The 10753-nt window shown below is 48.3% G+C and overlaps 1 protein-coding gene across 3 annotated transcripts; it reads right to left on the bottom strand.

Moving 5' to 3' along the window:
* Nucleotides 1-4008: 4008 nt before the first annotated feature.
* Nucleotides 4009-6874, bottom strand: LOC143419360 (uncharacterized). Of its 3 annotated transcripts, XR_013099324.1 has the most exons (4): nt 6696-6874; nt 4987-6608; nt 4255-4899; nt 4009-4167 (listed from the first exon to the last, which is right to left on the bottom strand). XR_013099324.1 is itself a non-coding variant. In XM_076885804.1 (2 exons), the coding sequence occupies exons 1-2, from the start codon at nt 6386-6388 to the stop codon at nt 4556-4558; spliced, it is 1746 nt and encodes a 581-aa protein (XP_076741919.1). In that variant the 5' UTR covers nt 6389-6874; the 3' UTR covers nt 4009-4555. The 3 variants fall into 3 exon arrangements, 1 of the variants encoding a protein (XP_076741919.1); XR_013099323.1 differs by having other exon boundaries at nt 4987-6874; XM_076885804.1 differs by having other exon boundaries at nt 4009-4899; nt 4987-6874.
* Nucleotides 6875-10753: the final 3879 nt, after the last annotated feature.

Below are 10753 nucleotides of genomic sequence, written 5' to 3'. Positions count from 1 at the left end.
GTGTGACTGATACATCTGCAGATTTATTTACTATAATAGCAACACTGAGTCCATTTCCTCTGTCAGACTTTGTTGGTTGAGGACACAAATACTTGATCTGTGTTTGCTGAAGGTTTAAGCTCTTTAAGACACTGAATGTGCATCGTGTGTTGGCTTTATGTCTTTAACTCTTATTCTTATTCTGCTTATGACTTTACTCAGACATATTTTTATTATTTATTTTTGTTTGGTGCTGAACATTTTAGAAATTTGTATAATGTGTGGTACGAGGCACTGATGGACCTCTTTAACCAAACAGTCATCTTGTCTACAGCGTCATGGGGAAGTAGCACTCTAGTCCTGCTCGTGGGTTCATTGACAGCCAGAAAAAAAATCCCTTTTACAGTCAAACTTTCAGAATATTATCTGTAATTAGGTCACAGCCTTTTAAGTGTCGCTTCTTTGGCTGTCTTTATTGGCAGGCACACTGTGGGTAAAAACATCCTACATCAATACTCCTTAATCTATCTGTCAATATGACTGCATTCAGACTCATTCTGCGTGACAGGCGAGAAAGAAAATGTTCCCAGGCCTTATCTGGTAAGAGCAGGGTGTTTGTTCAGACAACAGATGAACGTTAAATTGCTCATTATGAGTAACTGAAGCGAGAACCTCACCTTCATTTAAGAAGAACGCAGGTTTAGTTTAACTGCTGCTCGACTCAGCGGTATCACTAAACGCACATATCACCAAACAGAGCTCTTTAACAGAGTATTAATCGCTTACATTAGAGTCATGTAGATCAATAGTAAAAAGAAAAGGAAACGTAGTAGCAATATTCCAGCACTGGAAACAAATTAAACACAGTGAGAAGTTTGCAGCCTGCTACACAAACTAGTTTTTGGTCTGTGTGGACAGCTCCCCTTCATAACAACCACAGGGGGTGAATGTTTTTTTAAAAGCATCTTTTGGATCCTTGTCAGCTTTAAAGTCAGGAGTGTGGCTGCTTTGGCTGATTGGTTTATGAACACATGGAGCTGTAACTGTATGCTAGGCTCTACCACAGTTAATACGAGTCACTGAACTTAACCTCTCCACTGTTAGCTTAGCATCCTGTCATTCAAATATGGCTTAAAACAAACAAACAAGCAAAAACACACGGTGGAACCCAAACACGATTTCTGAAGATTCAGGACATCAAAAAGTCCAAAGTAATGAGTGACATCACAATGGTGTCATCAGACTCATAGACTTATAAACAGTCAATGAGTCACATCTAAATGTAGGGAAGGAGCAGGTGGAGCACCACACCCACTCTGGGTTTTTTTGCACACCTCTTATAATTTATAATTTCTTTTTATTCATAATTTCTTATGTAAACTGTTATTTGCACATTTTTACTATAAATTTCTAAGATAAAATCTGTACATTTTTGTAGTAATCTATAACACTGTAAATCTTACTGTCATTAAACGGTCGGGCATTGCACAGCAATAAGCGTTTCACCACATGTCATACTGTGTATGGTTGTGTGTGTGAAAAATAAAATTTGAATTTGAAGCAACAGTAGGAGGAATTAAAGGGCCCACAGGGCTGATTATTTCACAGTAATCGTACAGATTCAAAAGAAAAAATTATGTTTTAATGTTTCCTTTTGGAAAGCCATGTGGTGTTGGAGGAAAGGAGGACCCAAAATGACTGATGATACGAGTGGCGTTTATTTACAAGTGGTGGAGTGGCAAAACAGGCAGTGAGGGAAGACCTAAACTGGGAAAACTAAATAATAAACCAGAGAACATACGAAACGGGGTGAGTGGCAGAGAGACGCAGACGAGGAACAGGACACCGTGGAACACAGACGAACTGGCAACAGTCAGGAGAACACACAGGGCTTAAATACACGCACCAGTAATCAGGGGATGAGAGACAGGAAGGCAACACACCAGGGAGAAGTCAGAGCTGACGGGACAGGGGAAACGTAACCTGAACACACTCACACGAGACGGGGACCTTCAGAATAAAACAGGAAACTCAGACACAGAGAACCAGACAAGACACTGAACTAAACAGACAGATTCACAAACAGACAGTGTGACACCATAGACAGACAGAACACAGAAGTGGGACCAGGGCAGGCACAGAACAGAAACCTAACAAATAGCGAATCATAACAGAATACCTACTCAGGATAGACAAAAGCATAAAGAAACACAAAACACTGAGTCGGCAGACTCAGGACCATGATACTTTTGTTTGAGTTTTTTTCACATTAATGGTCTGTGTACACACGGACCACACTCTGCTGTGATAAATGTATTATAGACTTGCTGCTGTGCTGGGGATCGCTTTCCTGTTGCATGATCCAGTCTTGACCAAGCTTTAGCAGTCAGACAGACTGCTCATGTTTGACCCTAAAATACTCTGGTAAACAGTTAATTACCAAATGATCACCCCTCCACCACCGTGCTTGACAGAGGTGTTTGACTTTGGTCCCGTCAGTCCAAGGGACGTTGTTCCACAGGTCTTGTGGTTTGTTCAGATGTAAGCCTCTGTAAGCCACGCTGCCATGTTCTTTATAGAGAGAAGAGGCTTTCTTGTGACAACCCCTTCAAACATGCATATTCAGAGTGTTTCTAATTGTGCCTACACGAACGTTTGAACAGTCTGACCATGGGATATATTTGCTGGGAGGACTCCATCATTGTGTGAATGCACATACGATTGCTCCAGAAAAGCAAAGCTGCCAAAACATCAGTGGTCTCACATTTGCTGATGACCAATCAGGTGCATCCGATTATCAGCACATGGCTGATAATTTACCCCTTTAATTCTTATGGGGGCAATAAGAATGTGCTTAATTTTTCATACTGGGCTGCATAAAGTCCAGCGAAAACGTTCTTCACATGACTGTACTTTGGCGTTAGGGTTGTTGTTTTTGTTACATGTTTTGTTCTCACGTTTGAAATGATTGATGTGAAATCTGCAATCTCCTTCAGATTGTGCAACTCTGCAAATAACTCAAAATGATCTTTTAAACCCAGATTAGGCCTTCCTCGACACCTCGATCGGAGGTAAAAAACCAGCCACATATACATTTTGTACATATCTTTCACTAAGTAAACATGCTGGGTGAAGAAAACATTTGATTTTTGCTCCCCACCCCAACCAGCATGAAAGCCCTCCTTTGTCATCTTCATTCTCACACCTCCGCTGTGGTGAAATGTCACAGCTGTTACACCCTGTGACTCATCATCACTGTGACAGGCTGACATTTGCTTCCTCCGTTGTTGCCCTCATCTGCAGCTTCTTATCTCTTAATACAGCGGGCTGTCCCTGCTCTGTTATTCAGTCTGCATTATCAGGGCGCAGACAGGATGAACATGCATGGAGACAGGAAACGTGCAGCAGCAGCAGCTTCACACAAGAGGATGGTACAGAGAAGAGAAATGATCAGGAGGCAGAAACAGATGGTAGACAGTGCAGATGGATAACTACCCAGTCTTGTTTAGACTACAGTAATGAAGCACTCCTGGTGAAAATAAGAAGCTCGGTGTATTTTCCTATGGCAGCTTTCACAGTCGGTGTTATATCTGCAGCAGTAAAAGTATTAAATAGAGACATCTACATGTACATCAGAGGGCTGATGGGTCATTTTTTCAGCACTCAATGAGTAGAGCCGTAGGGATACAACTGAAAGCAAAGTTAATGGATTCTCCCGAGGTTACAGGGAGGAACTAAACACATTTACAGTGACACTGACTGCACAACTGTTTGGGTTAATGGTGGTCAGCTATGCCCCACAGATGAAGGTCACCTCTGTGAATGTGAAGCAGCACTTGTTTGAAATCAGTTCTCACACTGGCTTTGTGAAAGACAACAAACCAAAACATAAATGCAGTGTCTGTGTGACCTATACAGACTGGATATAGTTGACAATATTCTGTCATGGTCCCCGTGTGTACCCAGCCGGTGTCACGGTCTGGCTGGCAGACTGTGGGGATGTGGGGAAGGAGGACCCAGGCGCGGAGCTCAAAGTTCAAGCAGTGCGTTTATTTACAGAGGGTGATATCAAACAACAATAAATCCCCGTGTTTTTCCCCAGACTCCCGTGTCGTGTCCTCCAAGTGCTCTCTGCTCCCGTGTCTGCACTCCCGGTGCTCGCTGCTCCTTAAGCCTTCCACGCTCCTCCTGCGGGAAACAATAGCGGCAGCAGTCAGGACACTGAACAATGGCAGGCATACACTACACGACCAAAACCTAAACTGGGTAACTAACGTGGAGTCCCAAGCAATGATCCCGCGTCGGTGGGAGCTCCAAGACTCTCTTAAGTAGCTCCCCCGACGAGGCCTGATCAGCAGCAGGTGTGTGGCTTCGGGTGTGGCCAGTCCCCTTGCAGGGCCACACCCTCCAGGCCTGACGCCGCCTATAAACAAGTGCTCAGCCACCCACACACACACACATATACACAAGCACAGAGAAGGGGAAGCAACACCAAAATACACAACAATAACACAGGTCCATGACTGCCCAGGGCTCCTGGGTCGCCCAGTCCCAGGACCCTGACAGTACCCCCCCTCTAAGGGTCGGCTCCCGACGACCCAAAAACACAAACCAAAAACAACAGTACAACCAACCCAGGGCGGGCGGTGGGAGGTCCAGGACGGAGGGCCAGAACAAAAACGAGCAACAACCACCAAAGAAATAACCCCCCCAAGGTCACAGTCCCAAAATCCGACCGCGCATCCGGCAGCGGAGCAAAAAAGAAAAAACGCCACAAAACAGTCTCAGGCGGCCCATCAACACAACAGTTCAGGAGTTCACAAGAGTTCAGGGGGCCTACCTCGAGTCCAATGGCGGCGACGTTGCAGCTCCGGCGGACGGCCACGGGTCCGGCAGCAGCAGAAAAACAGTTCTGGGGGCCTGCCACTGCTCCAGTGGCGGCGGCACTGCTGCCCCTCCGGTGGCGAGCCCCGGGCCCAGTAGCGGCGGCGCTGCTCCCCAGGCGGCCTGCCGGGCTCCAGTGGCGGTAGCGGCGCTGCTGCTCCTCCGGCGGCCTGCCCCGTGTCCGACGGCGGCAGCGCTGCTCCCCAGGCGGCCTGCCCGGGATCCAGTGGCGGCGGCGTCGCAGCTCCGGCGGGTGGCCACGGGTCCGGTGGCGGCGGCGTCGCAGCTCCCGCCTCAGCACAACCCACGATTCCCGATATGGCGGCCGGGCTGCTGGACGTGGCGGCCAGGCTGCTGGACGTGGCGGCCGGGCTGCAGGACGTGGCGGCCGGGCTGCTGGACGTGGCGGCCGGGCTGCAGGACGTGGCGGCCGGGCTGCAGGACGTGGCGGCCCCTCCGGCACGCCGACCTCCAGCTCTGGCTCCGCGGATCCCTCCGGACCTCCGAGCTCCTCCGGTGGCAGCGCGGGCTCACCAGGCTCGCTGAGCTCCTCTGCCGGCAACGCCGGTCCCTCCGGCTCGTTGAGGTTCGCCAGTAGCGGTGCGGGGTCCTCAGTGGGTGGCTTGCTGAGCTGCTCCGGCTCGCTGTGCTCCTCCAGCATTAGCTCGCTGGGCTCCTCCCGCTCGCTGAGCTCCTCCCGCTCGCTGAGCTCCCGCTCGGGCATGCTGAGCTCCTCCGGCTCGCTGAACTCCACAGCTGGCGACGCGGGCTCCTCCCGCTCGCTGAGCTCCTGCTCGGGCTTGCTGAGCTCCTCCGGCTCGCTGGGCTCCTCCGGCTCGCTGGGCTCCTGCTCGGCCAGCGCGAGCTCCGGCTCCGGCTCGCTGAGCCGCAACTCGGCTGGCAGCGCGAGCTCCTCCGGCTCACTGAGCTCCTGCTCCGGCTCGCAGAGCTCCGCAGCTGGCAGTGAAAAAGAAATTAGGACGGTGGCTGCAGGCAGATGAGACGATGGCGGTGTTACAGCTGCAGATGGTGAAGAAGCAGCGGGTGGTGTGGAGACCTCTGACCGAGGTGATGTTACCTGCGCCGTCAGCTCGTCCACTGCAGACAAAAACACAGATGGTGAGGGAAATGGAAAATTGTCCGTACTACTCACCACAGCCGGCTCTTGAGATGACCGTGGATGTGGCTGCGGTGAGGAACGCCGGCGGCGCGAACGTCGTTTCCGAGTAGACGTCGGGGCCGGCGTCTCAGGCTGTGAATCCACCAGCTGACCGGGCCGGTGAGCAGCCTGAACAGGAGAGTGGAGGTGGAGCGTGTTAACCAGGAAGTCCGTGATGATCGGGTAGAGCGTATCCAGTACCCACGGGAAGCAAGACACCGTCTCTTTCAGCCGCTTCTCCACAGTGCGATGAAATCTTTCCTCGTGCGCCTCCAGCAAAAGGTCACAGAGTCTATAAACTTTATCCGTAACCTCCCTCCTGAATCTCTCCGATGAGTCCGCTGGGTCCATGCTGGGCGGGATCATTCTGTCACGGTCTGGCTGGCAGACCGTGGGGATGTGGGGAAGGAGGACCCAGGCGCGGAGCTCAAAGTTCAAGCAGTGCGTTTATTTACAGAGGGTGATATCAAACAACAATAAATCCCCGTGTTTTTCCCCAGACTCCCGTGTCGTGTCCTCCAAGTGCTCTCTGCTCCCGTGTCTGCACTCCCGGTGCTCGCTGCTCCTTAAGCCTTCCACGCTCCTCCTGCGGGAAACAATAGCGGCAGCAGTCAGGACACTGAACAATGGCAGGCATACACTACACGACCAAAACCTAAACTGGGTAACTAACGTGGAGTCCCAAGCAATGATCCCGCGTCGGTGGGAGCTCCAAGACTCTCTTAAGTAGCTCCCCCGACGAGGCCTGATCAGCAGCAGGTGTGTGGCTTCGGGTGTGGCCAGTCCCCTTGCAGGGCCACACCCTCCAGGCCTGACGCCGCCTATAAACAAGTGCTCAGCCACCCACACACACACACATATACACAAGCACAGAGAAGGGGAAGCAACACCAAAATACACAACAATAACACAGGTCCATGACTGCCCAGGGCTCCTGGGTCGCCCAGTCCCAGGACCCTGACAGCCGGCCCCGCAAGGCTACATGTGTTTTCTCTCTCTCTCTCTCTCCTTCACTGCTCTGCCTGGGCGGAGCTCACTGTGGGCTCCGCCCTTGGCCCACACACCTGTTCGCAATTAGCTATCATTACCTTTCCACTATTTAAGGCCGGGATGCAGACCTTCTCATCGCTGGATGGTTGTGCAAGACACGTTAGTGATCCTCTCATCTCCCGTGAATCTGTGCTTGAGTGCTTGAGTGTTTGTGACTTGTGAATAATTTCCCTCTCCTGTGTGATAGTTTTCCTCCCCGGACCTGTGACCTTCCTGCTGCGCAAACGTGTGTAAGTTTGCACGTGGAGATGAGAAAGAGTGTGAGAGAGCTTCAATTTCCCCCCTCACTGTATATATTCTGCACTGGTGTTGTAAATAAACTGTGTTTGGAAACGTCAACCTGCTCTGCGCTTGAGTCCCTGCTATCAACCGTGACACATTCTCCTTGTACCCAGCAGAAATTAGCATAGGTTTATTAGAATGGTAAACTTCAGTAAGTTTAAAAACCCACTACAGTAAACATCACAGTTACAGCAAAAAGAAACTGTTGTCAGAGTGAGGGTGGTGGATCATGGTCACCTTACTGTTCATGCACATTCATAAACTTCTATAGTATCAGCAAAATAGCTGATTTCAGCTGGCTCAGATAATAACTCAACACAATAATGCTCAATGCCCAATGAATGGTTAATAAGCTGTTGTTCCTGAATAGCATTTATCCAGATGAACCTGATGTCAAATACGTGCTCTCTAAAAGGGAAGTATCAGAGTTTAAAATCGGAGCTATGCAGCTTGCTACTGCTGTGGGGATCACCTTACACTGACACCAGAGAGATTCCCAATAGGGATAATAAATGCTAAGAGAATCCTGATGTGGGTGTTGATCAGAACGTACCATCCAAGCAATTCGTTCATCCTTATCTAAAGCAATGTAGTGTGTGTGTGTGTGTGTGTGTGTGTGTGTGTGTGTGTGTGTGTGTGTGTGTGTGTGTTTTTAAAGGGAAACAGAATCAGTAAACTAAGCACACCAGTTATGAAATCTCTTCTGTTTACACTATATTTGCGGGAAATATACACCACTGCACCAGATCTGTCGTGCTGGTCTATTAAGATCTATCCGCAGATATGCATTCTGACTACAGTTCGTCTAGGCCAGGGGTGTCCCATTTTATAAATAGAATATAGCCGCACTTCAACTTTTGCTTGAGTGTATTGATCTTCTTAGTTTCAACACCAGGGGGAGCTGCTGTTGATCAAGGCAGTTGCTCCACCAAAAAGGACATCACAGAAGAAATTTACCCCTAAGTTACTAAACATGGCAGAACCAAAGAAGCCAAAGGTAGAAAGTGAGTGCAGAAAATTTCAGACATAGTGGGAGAGTGAATATTTCTTCAAAGAATTCAAGGGGAAGTGTGCCTGTTTGATCTGCACTGAAACTGTGGCAGTTATGAAAGAGTATAATGTACGACGTCATTATGAAACCAAACATCAGGCCTATGCATCCGACACTGGTGCTGAGCGAGAGCAGAAATTAAAGCAAATGGTAGCTCTCCTGCAGGGTCAGAAACAGTTTTTTTGTTCGTGCTCAAAAGGTCCAGGAAAAGGCTCCAATAGCCAGCTATGAGGTCGCCCAACTCATCGCAAGATATGGCAAGCCTTTTTCAGATGGAGACCTCATAAATGTGCCCGGAAAAAGTGCCGGACTTCAACAACGTCAGCATGTCCAGGAATACAGTCGTGCGACGCATTGAAGACTCGTCAGCCAACATTAAACTGCAACTGTCTGATAAAGCTGTGCTTTTGATTTTTACTCCATCGCATGCAATGAGAGCACCGATGCCACAGACGCCGCACAGATGCTAATTTTTTGAGTGGACGAGACCACGAGCGCTTTAGGTGAGTAAAAAATATATTCCACAGTACCCGTGTGTTAATGTGCAGGTACACATGCTTCAAATATCAATAATACGCATCAATTCTGTCACTACTCTGCTTTTGCGCACCACTTTCTTATATGCGTTTTTCTTGTTAACATACAGAGTACACACCGCTGTGCACAGTGCACGCACACGCAGTCAGCTGATCTCATCTGATGCAGATTTGCTCCTTGATCAAGTGACATTTGTCTGGATTTTTGCCACAAGTGGCGATCAGCACCGCAGCTGGATGGCCCGATTTACATACCCAGCACTGCTGGTACTCACCAGAATAATTTACTAAAATTATGGACTCCTGTTATTAAGTCCAGTTCAGTCTGTTAATGTTGATAACGGTTTCAAATGAACGTTAATAGGTGTGTTGCTAAGCCTAATAACTTAAATAACAAACTTGAAATGTACCCGTCCCATTTTCCCCTTTATTGTTTTTTCTCTGTGCTGTAAATCTTCTGTCTAAGAAGAAATCTGAGGCTGCTGTTCATCTGTGCCAGATGGTATGTTTGAAGGATAATAATGGACTGCATTTATATATCGCTTTTCTAGGCACCCAAAGCGCTTTACAATTTCACTATTCATTCACACACTGGTGCAGGCAAACCACAGTTGTAACCACAGCTGCCCTGGGGCAGACTGACAGAAGCGAGGCTGGCATATTGCGCCATCGGCCCCTCTGGCCAACACTTTACTGTAGCGGTAGGGTAAAGTGTCTTGCCCAAGGACACAACGACCAGGGCAGAGAGAGCTGGGGGATCAAACCGGCAACCTTCTGTTTACAGATGAGCTTCCCAGCCCCCTGAACCACGGTCGCCCCATCTCGATCCTCCCTTCTCTATTTACTATTTACTATTTACTGGAGAGCAGAGCAGCGGCGTAAAGAACGTCCTCACCGTACCTGGGTCCATCAGTTCCTCCACAAGCACGAGCAGTTTGGTGAGTTTCACCATTTGCTCCAGTAGCTGCATCTGGATCACGGCTGCTTTCAGCGGTACCACCGTCTTTCCCTCGCCAAGTTTGAGGAACTGCAGTCCCGCGTCGAGCGTTCCTGCCTTTTTTAAATTTTCTTAATAAATGGAGCTTGCCTCCAAAATAAACTAATCTCACTTTATTCTCTTAAGGAATTGGTCTTTACTATGTTCCTATATAGTAGTATATTTTTTCATTAGTATAATATGAAATAAATACATGTGTCAAGTTGTGTGCCAATTGTTGCTGTGTAGTAGAACTAAGACATTAGTCATTACAAAAAATGTATTTGAAATAATATTAAAATTCTCAAACAGAATAACATTAAACATAAATATATAAAATATAACTATTTACAGAGAGACAGGAATAAAAAAGACTGAAGAATGAATGGCCTTGGCTGGACCTGCCCCTTTGAACTAGGTCAGAGCATCACGTCACCATCCTCCTGATTGGTTGTCGCGGTGCAACTTGAAGCTGGAGTTCAGATTTTTCCAACTTGAGCAGTAGACGCGATACGCGCGAATGCACAAAATCCACCGCACAAACTGCAGCGCATATTTTACTTTGCGCTTCAAACACGTCAGTCACGCTACTTGGTCGCGTGAATCAGGCAGAAAAGCGTTTTTGCGACGCAAATCTGCTTGTGAAGTTTCGCGGGACCGCCAGTCGCGCTTTATCGTGCTCCTCCATTGACTTTACATGTAAACCTGAAGCTCTGTTCGCATCTATCACGTTCGTGTGTACGCACCTTAAGGGAAGCATGTATAATGTAAACATAATTGGTCCTAGCACTGAACCCTGTGGAGCACCATAATTGACCTTAGTGTTTGAAGAGGAC

The sequence above is a fragment of the Maylandia zebra genome, linkage group LG1 (genome assembly GCF_041146795.1).
Source record: "Maylandia zebra isolate NMK-2024a linkage group LG1, Mzebra_GT3a, whole genome shotgun sequence".
Lineage (NCBI taxonomy): Eukaryota > Metazoa > Chordata > Actinopteri > Cichliformes > Cichlidae > Maylandia > Maylandia zebra.
Note: the sequence above shows the minus strand (reverse complement) of the source record. Positions and strands in the feature narration are given on the sequence as shown.